General features: G+C 32.9%; 1 protein-coding gene across 2 annotated transcripts; it reads left to right on the top strand.

The window, feature by feature from the left end:
- The first annotated feature begins 1445 nt into the window (after positions 1-1445).
- On the top strand, positions 1446-22514 carry LOC140434316 (retinol dehydrogenase 11-like). Of its 2 annotated transcripts, none has more exons than XM_072522481.1 (4): positions 1446-1722; positions 10118-10441; positions 16215-16552; positions 22137-22514. In XM_072522481.1, exons 1-4 carry the CDS (start codon positions 1545-1547, stop codon positions 22326-22328), a joined length of 1032 nt encoding a protein of 343 aa, XP_072378582.1. In that variant the 5' UTR covers positions 1446-1544; the 3' UTR covers positions 22329-22514. The 2 variants fall into 2 exon arrangements, with proteins under 2 accessions (XP_072378582.1, XP_072378583.1); XM_072522482.1 differs by having other exon boundaries at positions 1448-1722; positions 16215-16543.
- Positions 22515-24445: the final 1931 nt, after the last annotated feature.

Raw genomic sequence — 24445 nt, 5'->3', positions numbered from 1 at the left:
CGTCTCAACTTTAGTTTTTATACTATGTGAAGTGAAAAATAAAATCTTGTATGTTTGAAGACAAATACCAGACACTCATAAATATAATGTTCCTCGTACAGTCATTATACCAAATTCTTTATATTTTTCTGTGCAGGAATCTCCAAATTTCAAACCCAGCAGTATTTAAATTATTTTTTCTGAGTAATAAAACTTGTTCAGCTTTGGTACTTCCTCTCCAGAAAATTATCCAAATTTCATAAGTAAACGGAAGTTTGCAAAATAAACAGCTGGTTTTGAGGTGGCATCTAAATATCATGATGCTACTCTAAAAGAGTAGCACGCTGAGGTTAGCTTAGCGCATAATTTATCAACCTTTATTTCTAAGTCTAAATTCTGGTTGATATGTATACCCAGAAATTTGGAAATACTTAATCCTCCTGTATCTGAACATTCTTGGTATGGTACGGTTTTTCATATTAGTTTTGAAAATCACATAATTTATTTTCTCCCGATTTAATTTCAGTCTATTCCTAAGAAACCACATCTGAGCCATTTCGAAAGTATCGTTTGCAATGTCCAGAAGGTTGTTCAACCAAGCGATCCTAAGATCAATATATTCGTGTTATCGGCAAAATTTATTAGATGAATTTTGTCCCTATTTTTTATAATGTTCATAGCTAGATCATTAATATAAAAAACAAATAACCAAGGACCTATAATACTGCCCTGTGGGATGCTTACAGCAAAAACGCACTCCTCAGAGAAGTACTTGACTTCTTGATGTTCTATAACTACTTTTTGCTTACGTCCTATTAAGTAAGATTCTATCCAATTATAAGACGGTCCCCTTGTACCACATCCTTTCAATTTCTCCAGTAAAATTGAGTCGTCCAAACTATTAAAAGCCTTTGACAAATCTAAAAAAATCACAAAGAAAGATGTTAATTTTCATAACCGGGAACAATATTTTCCATAACATTGTAAATAGCAGTCTCTAGTACTATTTGAACTGAAAATTTTCTGTTTATAGAAGTTTCCTGATGTTCCAAATCTTACTAGACATTTAGGAATATTTGGATGACATCTAGAACATTATAGATTTTTAATACTTCTTCTTTTTCGCAAAGGGAGTGAGCAACGGACTTTCAACCGATTGAAATTCTCTAAAACAAAAACCTGGAGAAATAAGGTAACTATTAGCGAGTAGCAGTAAAAATTTAAATTCTTCTTTTATCTCTGCTTTGTGCTAACATACCATATAAGCAACAAGTTTATAAAATTTTATTGGTTATCGACAATTTTTTAAGTATAGTAACAATTTAATTCATCTAACATCCATAAAATGAACTGTGAATATAAAAATTCCCATAACGGATCTCCTTAAACATTAATGACAACCTCGGCGCTCGTGCCTCAACAATCTCTTATAACGGGTACCATTTCTCCAATAGTGTGTAGGTTCGCGATTCTAGAGACTTTCTTTACTTCTTCATAAACTTTCACCACAGCTCTTTCTCGTTAGTTGCCGACTTGATACTGACCAGTGAAGAACATCTCTGAAGATGATCGTCTACAATTACACGATATATATCAAGTATATAGCTTTCGCTGTGATCGCCATATCACTACCGTTCATAGCGTTAATCGTTTTGAAATTTTTCCAAAAGTTCAGTGCCGGAAAAGTGCGAAGTTTGGTTTGCTTAAGTGGTAAAACGGCCATTGTGACTGGAGCTGGTTCAGGTAACTACTTTTTTAGTTAATATAAAAATACTAATATTATATTCTATGATTTAAGTGATATTTTAAAAAGAAAATTGTTTAATTCATGGACAGTAGAGCTATATTAGTACCAGTACGCGAAGGAAAAACCTTTAACAAAGAAGTTATAACAGTAATAATAAGATCTAACTTTATTACATCCGCCAATTTTGAATTTTTAAATGCGTCAATGTGTTGTAAGGAAATGATATTTAATAACTAGCTGATTTAGAATTTTTTAAAAATTTTCTTTCGATTTGTGTCAGTCTCTTCATTTTTACCTTTTTGGTGGTTGAAATGTCCAAATTTTCAATCTGTATATATTATTCATTACCGAGCCTGCATCATTAATATTTTTTTGATTTTATCTAGTGTTGTTGTGTATTGAACTTAACCTTACACACACACACACACACAGGATAAAAAGAAAATATATAAAATAAGACAAGGAAGAGCAACTATGATTTTAAAAAAAAAACGGCGCGTGTCACTTGAAGAGTGCCAACAGAAGTGAATACATTTTATAACGTGTTTTTACTATATGTGGATCAATGACATTTTATGTCTGCTTAGTACTGAATAATTGTTAATATTTTTTATAATAACATCACAAATTTAAGTTCTTTAAAATTTTAAAAATCCTAATTTTTTCTTTAAAAATATTGTTTTATGACTTTAGTAATTTTCAAAATTTGTTAAATATAATACAGAATTTTGTTCATCATTTAAATTTTCATTATTATATATCATGTATTTATGTTTAATTATTATATATATATGTATTTGTGATGTTTAGACGAAATTCACACCCTCATGCAAACTTATACATATCTCTATGGACAACCAATTGAAAAATTAATTTTTTTAAAATATGTGGAAAGTTATGTTAAGAGCAATTGGATAAAAAATCAGACATCGAACCGAGTTGGCTTGTTAACACTTTTTTAAAATGAAATGCCTCTTCTTCAATAATAACATCAATCTAAAGCTACGATAGAGGATCTGGAGGAGAAATCGGGACTCTGTAAGTGGTCACTCTACATCGACTATAGGCCCTAATGATGTGGATTCACAAAGTATACTACGGATTCCATGGATAGAAAAACGATTAAACGACGAAGTCGCACAAAAACTAATACTATTGAGTAACTATTAACAACCATGAAATGTCAAAAAAATTCCTACAAGTCATGGACTTGTAATGGACAAATAATTAAACGCAAGATAGAAGGATGAGGGGCATTGGTAGAAAACCGCCATTATGACTGAAGAGCATTCGTGATTTTACAGGTATCCGGAGTGTAGACCAACTCTTTAAACTTGCACAGGATCGAACGGCATTCGCTATAACGATTTATCAACGTCAGTGAGACCGGACAAGGCACATAAAAAAGAAGAATATTTAATTTCAATGAGTGTTTAATTTATATTATCAGTTTTTTCTAAATAGTTTTTAAAATCGAAGAAAATATAGTTAAGTTCTACATAAGAGTTTTAATATTGTTCTGAAGCTATTTTCTTGTGGCATTTTAAATTAATTACTATTTAAATGGGAATAAGCCACAATTAAAGGTTAAAACACATAAGCCACAAACATTAGTATTTGAACCTTTAATTGTGGCTTATTCCCATTTAAATAGTAATTAATAAAAGTTTTAATCACAAGTAAGAGATGAGGATTGAACAGTGCCAATTTTAACAAGATGTGAAGGAAAACACTTGTTTCAATAATTTTGAAGTGGCATAACTAAAAATATATTGAAATGGAAACGGTAATGTAGGGTGTATCTCGAAATAAGTATTTTTTTAGTTTTCCACAATATTTTATTATATTTTTTATTCTGTGTTGTTTTTAAAGACGGCTTGTACTGATGAGGAAAAACAATATAGGAGGAATATAAAAAATATAGTCTACTCTCACTATTGAAAAAGAATACATTGGGCAAAAGAAAGAAGGAAGATTTTAATTAAATTGGGAAGGAGATTGCTTAAGCCTGCAAAAAATAAAGATAAAGTAGTTAAATTAAATGATATCAATGAAGAAGTATGGACTTAGATAAGTTAAAGAAGACGTTCAAATTAGAGGGCCATAAACCTACTTAATCACATCATGAAAATATAAAAGTGAAAAAATCAACTAAAGATGAAATTTTGCGTTTATCATACAACCAAATAAGACCTAGTAGATGCTCTGGGCAGTAAATTCAGACACAAAGCATGCAGACACCATTTATCTTAGATGACATGAGAAATTTTAAAAAACAGTTTTTTCTCTTATAAAAGTACCTACCACTAATATCTTCTTCTTTTTATATAGAGATGACTGTGTATGTTTTTCAATGTGCCTCCAATAAGTTGTCATTCCATCGTTTTCGTGGTCTTCCCATTGATCGTCTTCCTATTGGGGAACCGTCTTTTGCCCTTTTTACTACTCTATTGGTTGTTATTCGGCTTATACGATCGTTCCATTCTACTCTTCTATTTCTTACGTCGTATATCTGTACTTCTAGCTCTATCCCATAGTGTCTTACCATCAATTTTTTTAAGTGTTTTCATCTCTGCTGTTTCTAACATTATTTTTGTCCTCTCTGTGTCAGGTCGTGTTTCTGCCGCGTATGTCATTATTGCTCTGATGACTGTTTTGTAAATTCTGCCTTACGTTTCTTTTCTGATATTTTTATTTCTCCATATTGTTTCATTTAGGCAGGCTGCGGCTTTATCTTCTCTATTCACTTGATCTTCCACTCCAGTTTCGAGCTTTCCGTAGCTAGATAATGTGATTCCTAGATATTTAAACTCCGTCACTTGTTCTATTATCTGACCTTCCTGCTCCAATTTACAAGTAAATTTGCTGTTGTAACCTTGCATTTTGTCTTTTTTGGGGAAATTAACATGTTAAATTTTCTGGCGGTTATATTAAATTGGTGCAGCATACGTTGTAAATCATCTTCACTTTAAGAGAGTAGTATTGTATCGGCTGCATAGCAGATTATTTTAAGTTTTTCTCTCATTTGGTATCCTTTTTTAGTTCTTATTTTTTTTATTATTTCATCTATAATCAGGTTGAACAATAGAGGACTTAAGGAATCTCCCTGTCTTATCCCATTGCCAGCTTCAATAGGGTCGGTTGGTTTATCTTCTACTTTTACTTTTATTATGTTGTTTTGGTAGATATTTTCGATCGTTTTAATTATTCCTAGAGGTATCTCTCTTGCGTACAGTAAGTGGATAATGTCTTTTAACTTGACTCGATCAAATGCCTTCTTAAGGTCCACGAAACATAGATATGCCTGTTTGTTGTATTCTAATGATTTCTCTTGCACTTGCCTTATTCTAAATATAGCATCGGTGCATGATCTTCCTGACCTAAAACCTTATTGTTTTTCTGCCAATATTATAATTTTATTCAGTTCATTTGTTATCACTAATATATGTACATAAAATCATCTAGAAACTCTTTCTGAAATGAATTTCATGTAGAACAATGTTATCAGCAGAAAATGGCAAGGTAATTAGCTCGTTTTCGGCCCAAAATTGTGTGCTTTAGACACACATCTAGCAGTTTCAGGATACTGACTTGCATTAGATTCAAATTATAGATTTTAAGGAAATTATTTGGCGTTAGTGATGTTTCTACACCGCGATCTGAAAGATATTTTAAGTATATTTTACTCCAAAAGAATCTATGCTCCTAAAACAACCTAGTATTTGTTTCAGAGATACGATTTTTATTTGATTAGCTTCCAGTAAGATTATTTACAGCTAATAATGACATTACGAATAAGTATTCTGTTGTACAAACAAGATTTTCGGTCGCTTTCTCTGTATACTCGCAGAATCTGCATGTTGTTTACTTTGCTCATTTTATAGGGATCATATCTCAGTGAACATTTTCCAATGAGAACGAGAGCACTTTTGGTTATTGTTAGGTCAGTTTCTGAAGCTTGAAGAGTATATTTCTGTCCCGAGCAGAAGATTGTAACAAACTTTTTTTTTGACTTGGATATGGTCTGAAATATTTTCCTAGTACAGAGAAAATTTCCCTAGACTGCACTAAGTATTAGATTCATATATGTAAACGTACAAAGACAATAGGCTAAAGGTTCCATTCCAAAGCCAAAATACAAAAAAAAACAAAGATTATAATCCAAAGACATCCACTGTTTAGTGTCTTTTCAGGCAGTCAGAATTAATCTAATTTTAGCATCACTGCAAGGCTTATCATAACTACAGATGTTTGCCCATTGCCGCGTTACGCAACTATTATATGTTTGCGGTCCCAGACTTCCTTTACCCTCTATTTTGCTGAAAAGTCTATAGAGCTTCTCGTAATATTTGCCCTGATCCCGATCTTCTCACTAAGAAATATAGAAAAAGTTGTTCTCAGCTTGTGGCAACTTTAAGGTTACACAATTTTAAATTTATGACGAGATTTCAACTTTGCTTTTAATTTTTCTTTCAACTTTAACACCAATACAACGTTCTTAACATATTTTAAGCGATTAAGAGATTGTCTATTTATGATTTCTATATACTTTCTAACCTAGATTTTAAATATTAATTTTAGTACTTAGTAAAACAGTTTGTTAACATCTCTTGAACTGATCGTTTTTTTATTACAATAGTAGCAATTTGTTCCCTAATTCTAGTATTTAGTAAAATAGTTTTGTGATATCTCTTTAATTGATCTTTTGTTTGTTATAATAGTGTCCATTTTTTATTTTACTTTCTTTTTTTGCCTTAATACAAGTAACTACTATAAAAGTGCATGTTATGTATTGGTTGTACAGAGGAAATAAAGTGAAAGGCAGCTTTTTCGGAAAAACAACTTATAAGGAAATGATTGATTGCAAAAAGTAGTAAATTATATAGGCGAGAACGGTTGCGGATATGCGAGTAGCAGTAATTACAAAAAAAATATGTTTTAAAGACTGAAACACTTATATCCAATTTATTGATGACTGATTCAGATAATAGTTTATTCGATAAACTTTCATTTCTTTAAGAGACAGTTTTTTTTTATAAACTTTCGAACACTTTTTCTACTTTCTATTAATGTGAGATCTTCTTTGCGTGTAGTATTAGTAATTTGTATATTTTAACCTAGATTACTATTTAATAATAATCAAAATAAATTTATGTCTACTTTTTTGATTGTGTCATAAATACATGGAGTATTATAATAGTATGTTTTCTACACCTTATCTTTTTGTTGCACTTAAAACGGCTGTTTATAGTTAAAATAAAAAAATTAAATTAGGATTAAAAAAGTGCCCCAACATTAACTTTACTCTTAGCAAAGTAATACTGTAATCAAGTTAGCTTTGACTTTGACAGCACACGAATTGTAATAATTATTCCAAGATTGCCACTGTATTAACAGGTTTGAGCTCTGGTGGGACACATTATTTCAAAATATAATGCAAGAAAAAATAGAAGGAAAACGGAATCCAGGCCGTAGAAGAATATGATGTTTGCGTAATTTGAGAGAGTGGTTTGGCTATACCACTAATGAACTCTTTAGGTTAGCTGTAAACAAGGTCAGGATAGCCTTGAGGATTTCTAATCTCCGATAGGAGTGGCACAAGAAGAAGAAGAAGGTACTCTTTCCGTGTTATCGATCTGTAGGTGACATGGTATGCTGAAGTATTACCCAAAAATTTGCGACCAAGAGTACTTAGTACAGCTTTCTGCATGGTCTTATAAGTATGTTTACTCAGATCCAGCTGTTTTATGTTTTATAGAAGGTTTTTCGGTATAACATCAGTAGTAGATAGAAAAATAGGTACTGTCTGGAACCTTTTCATTTTTCTTTGTCTCCTTATTTGTATTTCCAGATCTCTGTACTTGGCGATCTTTTCGTTGTTTTTAACACTCAGATTATTGTTGTTAGGTATCGCGACCTTATCGATGGTAAGACACTATGGAACAGAGCTCAAAGTACAGATATACGACGAAGATGCAAGGTGGAGAACATCAGGGACTGGGTAAAAAATAGAAGAGTAGAATGGAACGATGATATACGCCGAATGACAATAATTAGAGCAGTAAAGACCACGAAAACAATGGAACGACAACTTAGTAGAGGTACATTAAAAAACAGACAGAGTCATGTCTACACAAAAAGAAGACGAAGAAGTGATCGCTACACGTAACATTATTGTTTTTTCAGTTCGTTTATTATTTGGTAGTAGTATATGAGTACTGTACGATCCAAATATATCTTGTAGTTGTCGTTTTCAAGCATTCTGTCAGTATGTATTGATAATAAGGAATATGATCGGTCTGCAGATGTTGGCTAATTCTTGGGTAATAATATTTCCTACCGAATCATAGCGTTCTTTATAATAAGTTTCGACAAACGCCTGGCAGTCCCCGGTAATATATTGGATGATTTCTTGGGCTTGACATCCATATCGGCATTTTTTATTTTGGACCTGACCGTCTGTGACAATTTGTTTTTGGTACTTTTTAGTTCGAATAACCTGTACCAGGAAACATCTCTCTGATGTCTTCCAATAGTTCGACGCTGTAGTATTGACATAGTCTTGTTTACTCATCCAGGTGTGCATTTTTTCTTAGACAAGTGGTTTATGCGCATTTCTTGTTCCCTTAGTTGAAGCAGCGTTGTGTCATCTACTGTGCAAATTGCGCGATTTGAAGTGGATATCTGCAGTTTGCTTCTGAAAATAGGGTTTTAAATTAGCAAACTGTTTTTCCAGTTGTTAACGTGTGTCCATACGTCCTCTTCCCCCTACATACCGCGGTAATGTTTTTCTTACTACTGCACTACGTGGTTCACTTTTTTGTGCCTTTGTCTAACTTTCTGCTGAAGATATTCTATCCGTTTTTGACCACTTGACAATACGAAATAACTAAAAGTTATTTCTGTTTTCATTTATTTATGGTCAATTTTTCGTGCTTGCTTTACTTCAGCATATGTGTATTTTCACCCGTTTGAAAATTTACAAAACAAGTTGTTCATCATCAGTTATCAACACTTTTTTTAAAAATTCCATCGCTAATTGTGGAATATTTTAGTTTACCGCATGTGAAATGTTTTAGTTTACCGCATCCAGAAGAATCTATAGGTCACTCATTTCGATGTACTTTGACATCACTTCAAGTTGATTCACGTATCTTCGGGAAATGTTCTTCCCGGTATAGAAATCAACCGCTGTTGCAGAAGAATATGTCGTGAAGAATTGAACTTTTTATAAAATCATTTTTGCAAGATTTTAAAAACGAATGAGATTAGGTGACTTGGTGAAATTTGGTAATGTTAGGTTATGTTAAGTTCGGTTAGGTTGTTAAATTAAGTTACATTGGGTTTAGATTACTTTGATTAGTAGAAGAAATCTGAAGAGGAACACACAGACAAATTAAAACAAATGTAAAAATTTAAAGATGTTGCAAATATCTTCACATTAACACTCGCAAAAAAGGTGATGAATAAGATTCGCGTAACTTAGAGGGCTATGGAGCGCCAAATGTTGGGTGTCTCTCTGAGAGACCGAATCCTAAGCGAAGAAATACGTCGTAGATCAAAAACAACAGACGCCATCAAAAAACTCGCCTCGCTGAAATGGAATTGGGCAGGACACGTCGCCAGAAAAGTGCTTCTTGTCTTGCACTACGGAGCGCAGCACAAGACAGAGACAGATGGAAAGAGCTGAGGGAGACCTATGTCCAGCAGTGTATGCATACAGGTTGATAACGATGATGATTATTTGCTTTAACATCGTCACCATTAAATACCAAAGGTAAAAGCAACAAGAAAATCTTATTGCAAAATCCTATCAAAATCGCTTGAGTTAATTTCCTTAATAAATGAAAACCTTCCTCTTTTTCACATAACAAATAAACTTAAGACCTAAACGTCTTCTATATTTCTATATCTTGAGCTATTTACATCTATGTCGGTTCAGCAGGTTGTTATATGTCATCTGACCATCTAAATTATATGTCCTTTTGTCGTTCGTAACACCATGGTATCCAATGTATATATATTTTTTTCATCCTATACACTGTACAGTAGTGTATAGAGTTATACTGTATACAGCTCTATACAGTATGATTCTATACAGTGATAACAGGTAATATGTATACATGGAATGATCAAATTAATTGGACATAAATTTAGTTAAAAAAAAAGATAAGATGGTAAATGTATATGCTTTAATTTCAGTATATCTGCTACTAAAGTTTGATCATAACATTTATTGAGTCATTGATTAAAATTACTGGTACTTTTTATTAAAAGTTTTTCTGACCCATGGTTTATGTTCTATATTGAGCTGTTTCATATAAACTTTAATTTTTAATCTGTATTTATTTACATAATTTTGTTTTTATTAAAGCTATATTTATTTTGCAGGAATAGGATACGAAACCGCCCTCCAACTCGCCTCAAGAGGCTGCCGAGTAATTCTCGCAGACAGAAAAGAAGCTGCTAAAGCCAAGGCAAAGATAATAGCCATTACGAACAATTCAAACATCGAAACGAAAATCCTCGATTTAACTTCATTGCAGTCCGTAAGGAAGTTTGCCAAGGAAATAAACTCGACAGAGGAGAGATTGGACATTTTGATAAATAACGCGAGGGTGCTGAGCAATGGCAACAAACACACCGATGACGGTCTGCATTCTACCATGCAAGTTAATCACTTCGGGCCCTTTTTATTGACGCACCTTTTGACAGGTTGGTGGTGAACATTCTTTCTACCCTCATAATTAGTCGATTTTATGTTTCTATATCGTATATATTTAATAAAAATTATGTAGTTTTTTCGCAATCGCCATGGAATGATAAAATTGAAGAAGCAGGCGGTTTCAGGTGTGGGTGCATACATTATTTTTTACAGTAAATTGGAATTTTCCAGTTATGTAGCAAGCCACGCATCATGAGAACCAGACCTGTGTTGGCAAATTTGTTTGTACTTCCGAAAGCACCTAAATCTTGAAACCCTTCAATAATACTATCAATTTGTTGTACTCCAATTGGTTTTTCAGAGAAATTTCATCAAACATTAACATATAATTTTTTTCGCACTCGTCCACTGTCTGCATTTTTTTTAACTTGTACATCAATGAAGTGTTTAAACCAGTTCCTCATTTTATGATACGCAACTAAGTTTGAATTATTTTTACATTTAATGATTTTAATGGTAATTTTAATTTAAGAGATCTTATTAAATATTTGTAACACTCTTCTTCTTCTAAATAATTGATAGATTCGACCGTTAATTGATGGATATTCATTTTATGTAACAATAAAACATTGCAAAACTTCCAAAAAATTTAATATAAAATCTTATCACTACAGCTGTTTCGGCAGAGTGCCTTTCTCAAGTGATCTATTTTTGGTATGCGTTTACACTTTATAGTCTTTAACGAAATAGGTTGAGAAGCAGAGAACTGTTTCAAGTTGGTCATTCAGAATTATGTCTGTGTTTTTTAATTTCTTAATTTCCATAGATTCTAACAAAGATAGCTTAATGCCTTTATTTTGAAAGCGAAGAATTTTAAATTCGTCATTAAAAGAATGATTATGATCTAGAAGGTGAAGTGCGTATGTAGAATCTGTTTTTCTATTATTGAAAGCCCTTTTATATTCTGCTTTTCGTTTATTAAAATTTCTACCAGTTTGACCGATGTAAGTTTTTGAACAATCGCCACCTTTAAGTTTGTATACACCACTGTGCAAGTGCTTTTTATTTTGGCTGTTGTTGTTTTTAATATATTTGCCTAAGTTGTTGTTTGTTCTGAAAGCTGGTGTTATTCCTTTCTTTTTCATGTATTTGGCTATTTTTGTTGATATTTTGCCTGTATATGTAATAGAGCAGAAGGTACTGGGTTTTTTCTCTGGTTGTGGAAATACTAATTTCAGGGCTTTCTTGTGTAGTTTTTGATTTAGATTTCTTCTTATTGTGCCGTAAAATAAAACGTAAAAAAATACTCACCATTTCTTGAGATTGATTTATTTCGATATAGTTTTCCGTTTAAGCATTATTTTTAAATTTATTGATAAATAATAATAGTTCCATTTCACTTCAAAATATCACACAACACGCATACAAATAATTATACCTGATTCATAAAGTTCCCTTATGAAAAGTCACCTGCACTTTATGTACAGGCAGGTGCGTCATTCTGGAGGGTCAAAAACGATTAATGTTTACAAAGTTAGGGGTTCGTTGTACAGTTTGTCTACAAACATTTTCCACACACGAAAATTACAAATTTCACAACTTGATATCAAACCACACTATCATTCAAAACTGTTAAATATTATTTTGTATGGTATTAAACCACACATGATTGTAATGATAATTACTTTTTACATATTTTTTGACGTTTCAATTTCTAATCCGGAGATTTTTTCAAAAAAAATTTAAATTAAAAATTATTAGACTTAACCAGTAAATGGTTATACATTGGCACTCAGTGTTAACACTAATTTGACAGTTCATTTATTTGGCCTCGATCTTGTAGACATTATATCAAATTCTGATCTTGCTGTGCGTATGTAGTTAATTATTAGTTTATTAATTATATTAATAATTAAGTGTCTCTGAGCTGCTACTAACTCGTTAATGTTAGTATATATCTGTTTTTATCATTTATCCTGGTGGCCTTAAAGTTTCTTCCAGTTAAAATTTGTTACATTCACATCTGTTGCACATCTCTTGCAAGCACAGAAAGATTAGAATTTGATATCAGTCCGAGATTACAAAAGCACCTTAGAATTTACCTCAAAATAGGGTTGATGGCTACACGATCTAGCACACAAAGCCCAAATGTTGTTATAACTGTAGCATAAAGAAAGCAAGTAATGCTGAAATCTCTACAGAAGATAGAAGAGGTAAACATATCCCAAAACATAAACTGCCCACTGAAAAACTTACAGAAATAAAACAGCACATTCCATCTTTTCCACATTATGAGTCGCATTATAGTAAAAGCCAAACTCAGAAAAAATATCTTCCTTCACACTTAATTTTCAAGCGTCAGCTGTGGACATACAATCTAACGGTCCAGGACAATGCAACCGGTCAAACAATATGCTACATGTGGTATGAATCAATAGTCGGTAGGATGGCTAACCACATTACTTCCTGCTTATATCGCCATCTCAAGACTATTGTACTCTCCCAAGTAGAGCATGTTATTTACTATTCTGACACATGCGGTGGACGGAATCGAAACTCCCATGTGACATCCATGTTTATATTGAGTATGAAAGATTCAAGTAATTTGAAATTTATAGACCACAAGTTCATGATACCAGGACACAACTATCTAGAGGTAGATACGAATAATGGTATTATTGAGACAAATAAAAGAAAAAGACTGAACTAGAGATTTTTCATCGACATGACTGGATGCGGTTGGTCCGCTCTAGCAGCAAAAACTTAACAGTTTACAAAATTAAAAAAGAAGATTTTTTCAGTTTCTCTTCTTTATTAAAAGGACCTTTGATTTTAAGAACTAAGGATACTGAAGGGAACCTTTTAAACGGTTAGAAACTAGGCTACGTTACACAGATGAATTTGATATTATACAGTTTCTTCTTCTTTATGTGCCATCTTCTACCAAAGTTTGGCAACCATCAAACGATAGGTTTCTCTGTTTTGTGCCGCATGTATTATGTTCGTAGCTTCTGGTATTTGAAACCATGAAACTCAAGTTTCTCAGCCAGGATTTCTTCTTTCTGCCCAAACTTCTACCTTTAATCTTGCCTTCCACGATAAGCTGTAGCAGACTGTACTTATCATTACGGAACACATGGCCCAGGTATGACGCTTTCCTCCTTTTAACAGTTGTTAACAATTCCACCTCTTTACCCATTCGTCTTAATACCTCTGTGTTGGTCACTCTGTCTGTCCAAGGTATTCTCAGTATGTGTCGATACAGCCACATTTCTAGAGCCGCTAACTTCTTTATAGTTGCTGCTGCTACCGTCCACCCTTCAACTCCGCAAAGTAGCGTAGAGAGTACGTAGCATTTCGTGGCGCGCCATCGGAGGTTAACGCTTAGGTGGCGGTTGCTTAAGAGCTTTCTCATTTTGATGAATTTGGATCTTGCTATTTCAATTCGGATCTTAATCTCTACGTCTGGGTCCCACTTATCATTTACTGTATATCGCAGATATTTAAATCGGTGTACTCTTTCAATACGTTCGGCTTCAATATTCAGGTCGATATGTTGAATGTTCTTTTGACTGATCACCATTATACAGTTTAGGAAAACATTATCCAATGAAGAACCATTCCACATAAAAGAGTTAATTAGACGAGGTGTGACAATAATATGACAATCAAACATAACATATTTCAAGAGAAAAAAAAACAGATGATCTAATTTCACTCCTTCCACTCATCTCAACTATTTTTCATAATTTTTATACAATTTTAAAGTCATCTGCTACAGTCAATAGAGATACCGACCCAGACATTTTTTAAGTGATAAAGAAAATGAAATTTAATTAATTAAATAACTTTTCTTTGTGCATTTTATTTTTTTAAAATGATAAAATTCGTAATGTAATATTAACTTTTTAAATTTTATACTACGTATTTTTATGTTTTGATCCAACTAACTTTACTTTTTATATATACTTTTAGTTCATTGATAATAAGTTATTTCTTTTAATAAAAATAAAAACGATTATGGAATCTAAAAATAAAATTTTCATTCCTAACCTTTTCTTTGATCATAAGCATATAACTTAGACAAATATGTCGTGCCTAACCATATAAGTCATGCTAAACCAATAAATACTCCAATAATGCAATAAAAACTATTTAAACAATGTTTTTGGTATAATTTTAAACAAATAGAGCCAAATAGTTTGCAAAAATACCATTTTATTTACTCTTCAAATCATTTTTTATCTCACATGTAAAAAGCACATTTTTGACTTATTTGCTTTTGTCCACCGACTAATGAATTCCTCTTTTATTGTTACTCTGTATTTATACCTAAGTGTAATTATACTTGAAATGTTTGTATTGTATGCTAATTACGAATGTATTGATTTAATTATGTATAATTAATGTATAATTAATATATTATTTTCTTTAATTGGTATATCTTTCAACGTACAATACATATTATAATTTGTTTAAATGCCTATAACAAGCAGTATGTAAACATGGTGGCTGGACGAAAACGAAACACAGGCATTATTAGGATCTACGACATTTTTGAAAAACCCAGAGATAAGTCAATTTTTGACACGCAAGGGGGACACATTTTTCCGGTATTGTTAGTTATTTTACGTTGATCGCTAAGAAAAGAATCAACACAACATTTTTTAATGGTAATAGAGGTCAAATAAGCTTTCGCAACTCCCTACATATTGTCTTCATTCCCTAGTTTTTAAATTTTTAAATTCGGTCCAGTACTTTATTTGATATACATATATATATATATATATATATATATATATATATATATATATATATATATATATATATATATATATATATATATATATACAAGTTTTAGCTGTTACTTATTTCCTAGTTGATCTAATCGAAACGTTCTTCAGTGATGCTGCCCTCTCCTCCTAATCCAATATGGAAATTGTAGCATTTTCTGATTTAATTTTTTAATTAAACAGAAGTTTTTTACTTTGATGATCGAGTCTTTTAACTAATATGGCCAACTCCCGGGAATTATCCCATTTTAAGTTTATTTATGATTTCTACTTTCCTACGCCTCTCCTTCTCCTCTTCTTGTTCTTGCCTACGCTTCTCCTTTTTCTCTTCCTTTTCTTGTCTACACCTCTCTTCTTTCTCTTCTTTTTCTTGTGTACCCTTCTCCATTAACTCCTTTCCTTCTTGCAGAGACTTCTTTTCCTCTTCTTTATCTTCTTGCCAAGCTTCTCCTTTACCTGATTAATTTTTAAAATCTATATATCTAATAAAATAAAATTGTTGCAAATGACAGAACTATTTGAAAACTCAATTACTACTAACAAGACAAATCATAAGATTTCCTACTTGGCGAAACTGAATTCAAATATTTACCACTGTGCCTTCTACAAGTTGCAAAGCAGACAGATTGATAAATTAGTCGGCAAGGGAATCTAAAATATGCATTCCACATGCCGTTCATCATGGTCAAAATTCGTAGTAAATTCAGTTTCTGGTACTCCAAACAGATTAAAGAAATAAAACCCATTTTCTTCAATAACTACTTACGAAATATACAAAGTTACTAACGTTTCTCGTATCCCCTTCAAGTACTTGCACACAGCGATCTTTTTTTAGGATTTTTCGATGGTATCTTGAACATTCTAGAATTTTAATACTTCTACTGTCATAACAGTATTAACTCAAATCAATTGTTGTGTATAATAAATTTGCAAAAGGTATAACTAATAAAAGCAAATTAAAGCAAGAAAAAATTAATAAAAAATTTAATATTTTATTAAAATATTTTATTAACATATATTTTTATTTTAGATTTACTAAAAAAATCAGCGCCAAGCCGCATCGTCTTCGTTAGTTCAGCATTAGCTTTCTGCAGCAACCTTAATCTGGAAACTCTCAACTACCCTGCTGGCCATCCTTTGTCCTTATTCCGCCAAGGTATCATATACGCAAACTCCAAACTCGCCAACGTCATTACCGCCAATGTATTTGCTGAAAAACTGAAGGAATTCGGTGTTACCAGTAATTCTCTACATCCTGGTTTGGTCAATATATATCTCTTCAGAAAATCTGCCAAATTTGATGGACTGAAGACTATTTATAGACTGATCAGATATTTCTTCCTCTACATTTATGGCAAGGTAAGTAAGGTAATGTATGCGGAGAGGTAGTATTAATATTATTACAATATTATATCATCATCATCATCATCATCAACCTTAATGCATCCATTGCTGGACATAGGTCTCCCTCAGCTCTTTTCACCTGTCTCTGTCTTGTGCGGCTTGCATTCAGTTATTGCTAACACGCTTTAGGTCGTCAGTTCATCTAGTTGCTGAGCGTCCTCTGCTTCGTAGTGATTCTTGTCTTGGTCTTTACTCGGCAATACGTTTTGTCCATCGATTGTCTGAATCACGCAAATCCTAGTCATTACTTTTTTGTGAGTGTTAATGTTTCCGCTCCATAAGTGGGTACAGGTAACACACGTTGGTCAAAGATTTTCCTTTTAAGGCATATGAGTAGGTCCGATTTAAATACATAGTTTAATTTACCAAAACGATTGCACAGGCTAATCCTATGCCACGTGGGAGCTCACATGTCTGGTTATCTCTGTGCAACCGAATTTCATGTCCTAAGTACTTATACGATACAGTTTGCACAATATCCCTTCCATCAACAGCAGTATTTCGATTTCGCACCAGGTTAGTTATTATTTGCGTCTTGTTCATATTAATCTTTAGTCTGACCTCCAAGGAAGCGTGATATAATATTTCAAACATTATTATTGCATCATCCATACGATCGGCTATAAGGACGATATCATCTGCAAATCTCAAATGATTGAGCTTCTCTCCATTTATGTTGATACCATGTTCGTTCAGATGTGCCTTCTTACAAGTATGTTCTAAAATCGTCGTGAATAGCTTTGGAGGGGCGGTATCTCCTTGCCGTACTCCTCGCTGTATACAGAATTTATTTGTTTCTTGTTCAGATAGTCTTACACTAGCTGTGGCATTTGGTAGATATATTTGATTATGTTAGTGTAGCTATGGTCTATTCGGCATTCTGTCAATGCTTTTAACATTTTCTGATGGCTTATGATATCGAATACTTTTTCGTAGGCCACAAATATTAGTGTCAGTGGTTTGTTGTATTCTGCAAACTTCTCTATCAGGTTCTTTATCACTAGTAAGTGGTCGTTAGTGCTATATCCCGATCTAAATCAAGCTTGTTCTCTAGGCTGATAGAAGTCTAATTTAGCGTCCAGTCTATTATGTCTCTTTGCTCGTGTGATAAAATAATGACTGCCTTGTTCCATTGAGGAGGAGTTTATCCTTGGTAGATGCATTCGGTGAACAGCTTGGCCAAAGCGTGGATAATTTTATTTCCACCTAGTTTGATCGCTTCGATCACTACTCCGTCATCGCCAGGGGATTTGTTATTTTTTATTTCTAAAAGTGTCGTTTTGATTTCGCGTGGAGTTATTTCTGGCATTAATTCTAATACCTGGTTTGTGATTTTGGGCAGGGGATGATCTTGCCATTTCAGGCGCCATTTGAGGGGTGCTCTCATATATTTCGCGATAATAGGATTCGACAACCTTAAGAATTTTGGTTCTATCCGTAGTTTCCAAATGTTTCCATTTTTGTTTTGTATCTTGTACATATTTTTCTTGTCTATGTCGTTCGTATTTCGCCTCAAAACTTTTAAACTTTTGTTTTCTTGAATTTAAATATTATATACAGTGTCACAATTTTAAGACTTTTCAGAGGTAATATTTTCATCACTCAGTATAAATAACTAAGCGCGTGAGACAGGGCTGCATATTATACCCTCTACCATTGAACATTTATATAGAAAAGATATTTTTAACTTGTACATCAGAATGAAAAGGGTATTAAAATAAACGGAATTCCCATTAGTATTTGAAGAAACAATAGCTAGAAATACAGTATTGCCCAAAATAAACAGTACTGAAACTGAAACATAGATGTCTCTTTGTGCGCGCTGTCATATTCAAAGCCAAGTAATCGTTAAACAATTAATTATTAGGGCCTAATTGTTAAAAATGGTGTTAAGTACAGAGGAGAAAGTGTTTCTTGTGGAGCATTATTTTCGCTTATACGGAATCGGCCGACGTAATAGTGCAAGTCTGCAATACGTGTGTGATCAATTCACACAGCGGTTTAATAAACGTTCTCCAAGTAATGCTGCAATTTTGAAGGTTGTTGAAAAGTTTAGAAATACGGGTAATGTATTGTGCCAACGAAAAGGAAACTCAGGGCGTCCCAGAACAGTTAACAACAACGATAACCATGAACGTGTTTTGAGCGAATCTTGAAAAATCCGAAAGCCAGCCAGACAAGAACAGCGTTACATCTTAGCTTAAAACGAACTTCCTTGCAAATAATCCTGAAGGAGCTGGGTGCAATTTTGTATGTGATTCAGGTACATCAACAATTATATCCTAGGGATTATCATAGTAGAATGGAATATTGTACTAGAATTCTTGAATTACAACATGAAAATCCTGAATTTGTGAAAAATGTATGCTTTTCAGACGAAGCACATTTTCATTTGTCAGGCCATGTAAATCGTCGCACAAATCGATTTCTGGGCTTTGCCAGACCAGATAAAGTTCAAGAAGTTCCTTTACATAGTGCAAAAGTGAGTGTCTGGTGTGCAGTTTCGGGACCCGGAATGATTGGTCCATGCTTTATCGAAGAAAATAGTAGCCAAGTCACACTTAATCAACAGAGGTACATACAAATTTTAACACGCTTTATCCCTAATCTACGTCAATTTTGTCGTGCACGTAATTTGGCATTTCGAGACCAATTTTTCTAGCAGAGTGGGGAAACTTGCCATACTTTAAAATGTATAATGTATGTCTGAATTGTCAATATAGATGAGTCAGATAAAATTAAATTAATAGAAGAATTTTTCACTAAGTAACAAAAACAAAATTTGTTTAATTTACTAATGTTTGTATTTTGAGAACGATTTCCGAAGTGGAAATTGAAACGTCAATAAACGTATTTTAACCTTTAATTGTGGCTTATTCCCAGTTAAATAGTAATTAATTTAAAATGCCACAAGAAAATAGCTTCAGAACAATATTGCCATACTGCTGTCGCAGTTCGTCAATTTCTTCAGGGACATTTTCCAAACAAATTTATTTCACGATTTACTGACTCCCCTATCCTGCACATTCTTCAGACTTAATATCTCCAGACGTATACATTTGGAGCATGGCTAAAACTGCCGTTTTCAAACGGGCGCCACAAACCATCTATGAGTTAAAGCATGCCGTTAGAGCCTTCTTCGCAGATTTGAGACAACCTTTATTTCATCACAGTGGAATATCGGTATGAAGTCTGTCTTGAGAGAGGAGCTCATTTAGAACATGTTATAAAGTGTCAATAATATGTATTTTTTAAAACAATAAAATAATTATACGTTCAGTACTGTTTATTTTGGGCTATACTGTACTTTTACCAAATTCAATAACCAAAACACCTTTGGGTCTCCGTATTTGCGTGCTCAAATAATAATATGTATAATGTATACCGCTAGACCTTATTGTTAGACCTATCCTATACTATAGTATAGACCATATTATAAATGAAGAGGTCTTAAGAAGAGCTGATATCCAGAGAGAGCTTCCAAACATTGTCAAACAGCAAACGATCTCATTATCTTATATCTAGGCCTTATTTTAAGAGGCGACATAGAAGGTCATTCGTAAAAAAAGGTTCCCTATGCCGCTGAGAAAGAATGCGACGTACTGAGAGAAATTTGGTAACACTGCCTTACGCATTAACTGTTCTTCCGTCTCATGCCATCACTAACGCCACGCTGCAATGCTTAGTGCCGACCTAGCAGCCTTCGAAGATAGAGTTTTCGATCGCAATTACCGCCATACACAAAATTCGTGCTGGTATAGGTATTCTACAAGCAAAACGGATTTCACCAATTGACATTCATTGTCAGTTAATCGATGTTTATGAGGAAAAGTGCATACCTGTTCAACATGTTTGTAAATGGTGTAGAGAATTCAGTTCAGGCAGAACGGATATTCGCGATAAAGATTAGAGCGGAAGGTTTTCAGTTTTAGACGAAATTGTTGAAAAAGTTGAACAAATATTGCTTAAAAATCAGAGGTTTACCAATAACAACCTTGCTTTATATATTTTTGAGACTTCCCACACCACAATTCATGTCCAGTGGTGTGAATCTTGTCCGGGAGAACGCTCCACCTTATGTCTCACGTCAAACTGAACAACTGCTAAGAGATTTTGGCTCGACTGTTGTGCCTCACCCACCCCCTACAGTCCGGACCTAGCACATTGATTATCACTTATTCTCTAAATTAAACATTTGGGTGTATTATGCTTCAGTACCGATGATGAAGTCAAGGAAGAGGTTACTCGATTCCTTAATGGATTGGCGGTAGAAACCTATAAAATGGGGATACAAAAATTGGAGCATCTTCTGCAAAATTGTTTGGATAGAAACAGCGGTTATATAGAATAATAGCATACGTTTTAAGTTTTAAAATGATGTATAACACTAAAAACAAAAGTAAAGCTGTTTATTTTTAAAATTCATGGGAACCTTATTTTTCGAATGGCCCTCGTATGCAATCTTTTAAAAACCATTTTAATGGGCAAAATTAAAGTTCATGTAGGACCAGTTCGCAAACAATACAGATGGTTTAGAGACATAAGAAACTGGTAGGACATATTTGATATCAGTACAATAATAAGAAGAGAAGAAGGATCCCACATAATCTTAAAAGAAGAATTTTTGGTATAAATAAACTATTTGAGAATGAGAAGTAAAAAACCTTGTTTTGAGAAACATCTTTCCTGATGCCAACCAATAGTTCGACGCTGTATTGTGGGCATATTCTTTTTGTTGATATTTTATTGAAAATATGTGTACAAGTGGCTTAAGTTCTTAAAAAGTTTAAAATTCTAAAATATTAGAAGCTGTTTTTAAAACATCTCTTTTTTTCAAGATTACGTTATAATTTTTCAGTGCAACAAAATAAGAAAGTTTGTATAACTAAAAGTTATATTTGGGCAATTACTTCCGATATGCCGAAGCCATTTGTAAAGTTTTTATTTACTACTTCATTTAGTTTATTTCCATGTGATTGACAAGTGACAATTTTGTCATTTTGTCAAGTGACAACTTTGCATCTTTCTTGTAATTAATATAGCTAGTTACAAAATATTTTTCTTAATGTATGCCTGATTAAAGATGACTTAGTTGATTATAAGTTATTCTTTGCATCCCCATGGACCACATTCTTTTGTTTGAACAGGCATTGTTATTATTATTGATATTAGTGGCTGTAAGTGTCTTTCTATTCTTCTGTTCTGGTGAAAGATAAACATAATTAGTAAAATAATAGTTCGTGTTTTGCACCTCTCTTTTTGTTAACTCCATATAACAACACTAATTAAAATTGAAGTTAAATGTTCTACTTTTATTGGTATATGAAAACAAACTGTGCATTTTAGCCAGTCAATTGCCTATATATGTTCACAAGCTGACTAGATAATTCAAGAAATATATGATTCGTTCTTGTATTTATCGGCTGCCTAATGTGTATATTTTAAAAGGGTGGCGATTTTCCCGACTTGACAAATAAAAACACTAGCAGTATTCTTATACTATTGTTATAATGATTGTTAGTTTTTACCTGTTTATTCGTTTTTTTAGACCCCAGAGGAAGGAGCCCAAACCAGTCTTCACTTGGCATTGGCTAACAGCGTTAAAGATATCACTGGTAAACACTTCTGGGATTGCAGGGTCTTCCCTACACCTCCCGGAGCCTGGAATAAGAAATTCTGCGAAGATATTTGGGAGGCTAGCGAGAAACTGGTCAATCTCAAGCCAGAGGAGAAATTGTAGAGACTTAATTTATTTATTTTCTATTTAATTATCTTACTTAAGCTATTTTTTAGTCGTATGTTTTATAGGTATTGGAGATTAGACTTTTGAGTTTAGTTTCATATAATTTAATATTTTAAGATAGAAGATACTAAACTCTTGTTTAATATAAATGTTGATATAAAAAAAAACTTGATTTTTTTTTCATTTTTAAAGATTGTTTCGCAGCACTGTTTTGCATTCTTCTCAAAACCTTCTGCCATTCTGTTAGAGAAGTAATAGAATCAAAAAAAGTAGAAGAACAAATCGGAAATTAAGTAAGACACTCGGCAATAACTCAATATGAAACAAAACAGAAATATTTAGTTAAAGAAAGAATATGATGAGTTTGCTATTTGGTAATTTTGCTAATAATTAAAGCATATTTTAATATTGAAAAAACTTTACTAAATGTAACAAAAGAAGAATTATGGAAAATTAGAGAGAAAGAAGAAATTATTTGTTATAGTAAAGTAGCACAAAATTTAAAAATATTTTATCCAAATTACGTCACTTGTCAATAAATTCATTTCAAACATCAAAAATATATAAAGAAAAATTACCAGGTTTAAGTTTGTCTCCAGAGCCCGTAATTACAAGATGGGAAAAGCAGAATAAAGCAGCAATTTTCTACGCAAATCATTTTGATGCCATAAGAGACGTTGTGTTAGATATTGTAATGTTAACATAGCAAGGAAATAAAGAAGAAAAAAATAAGGGGTAGTTAGCCTAGAAAAGAGTAATAATTATTTAAATAATTATTATATACTCCAAATTGAATAAAGAAGAAATAATTCATAGTTAGTTAGTAACATAGTTAATGTATACATTTCACATTAAACAAAGATTGAAAACTTGACCTAGTTTAAGTGTATTACACGAGTCTCAAATATCAGGTCGCCACGATTGTTTAAAAGAAAAAAATCACGTTTAAAAACATAGACCTTCGCTGGAAAATAACACGGGGACTCAGTCAGCAAAAAATAAAAAAAACTCGACCTTGGTACTACGATCGGAAATTGAGAATACGGGCTCATAAAAAACGAACGAAGCGGGCCAGACAGGGTAGTAAGGACGAGGCACCTGAGAGTGCTCCACAAAGAGAAGCAAGGGAGATCGAGACAATACGCAGCCAGTGAGCGCGCTATTGTAACTCGACGGGGTAGTGTACCGTATAAGTGCCGGTATCTGGAGTTTCGAAAGTTCGTGATAGCGCGCGGTACTTCAACAGACTGATCCTGAATTTCAGTAGGACTGGAGGCGTATTCATTAGCTAGGGTCTAAATACGCGAAGGTAACTAAGATCTATATACTAACCCAAGGAATATATAATAATACGGATTATCCACCCTTTAATTTCTTGCTTTGTCTCTTCTCGTCTCCCTTCACGCCTGATCGAATCATTATTGGTCATAACTGATATATTGTTATCTTAGTTGTAGTATACAGTCTATTTAATACATTGTAAATTCGAAATTTGGTTTTATTGTTTTTCCCGGCCGTTGAGACAGGCGTCTTTTACAATGATGACAGCAGCATTTATTAGAATGGTGACAGTAGGGTTCCCGCGAATATTATAATCGGTTCTCCAATTATTTACAGTGGATCCCCCCCCAATTGTAACAGTGGTGACAGCGATTTATTAGAATATTTAAAATGCCTCACAGTGTGTACTTGTGAAAAACTTTTAAGTAACGTACAAATTGATAAAGAACTTATGTTCATAAAAGTTAACTTTAGTTTTTTAATAAAAAAGAATTAAGTGATTCGGTTAATCTTGTTAACATTGTTTCTGCTCATTGACAAAAACTTCCCGAAAAGACAGGGATTAAAATTAGAAATAAATTAGAAAATGTTGTACGTATTTTTGAAGGAAACTTTTCTGAAGATCTCACGACTTGGCAAATTAGGTTACTGCCTAAATTAAAATATTACCCTATAACATCAGAAGATGTAAAACGAACATTTTCAGTGTCCAAACACATTTTTAGTGATATAACTCAAAAGTTTTTAGTTAAAAATTTTGAAAAATATTTAATTAAAAATTCATAGGTAGGTACTATAATGTTTTAGATTCTTAATTATTATAATTATTATGT

This window comes from Diabrotica undecimpunctata, chromosome 2, assembly GCF_040954645.1.
Source record: "Diabrotica undecimpunctata isolate CICGRU chromosome 2, icDiaUnde3, whole genome shotgun sequence".
NCBI lineage: Eukaryota > Metazoa > Arthropoda > Insecta > Coleoptera > Chrysomelidae > Diabrotica > Diabrotica undecimpunctata.
The sequence above is the reverse complement of the archived record's forward strand: the minus strand, read 5'-3'. Positions and strand labels throughout refer to the sequence as shown.

What these genes read in the sequence shown, in the direction of transcription:
- LOC140434316 (XM_072522481.1), top strand. Translation starts at nt 1,545, where the DNA reads ATGATCGTCTACAATTACACGATATATATCAAGTATATAGCTTTCGCT. An exon ending in TGTGACTGGAGCTGGTTCAG is followed by an intron (nt 1,723 to 10,117) that starts GTAACTACTTTT and finishes TTTATTTTGCAG; the next exon opens with GAATAGGATACGAAACCGCC. An exon ending in ATTGACGCACCTTTTGACAG is followed by an intron (nt 10,442 to 16,214) that starts GTTGGTGGTGAA and finishes TTTTTATTTTAG; the next exon opens with ATTTACTAAAAAAATCAGCG.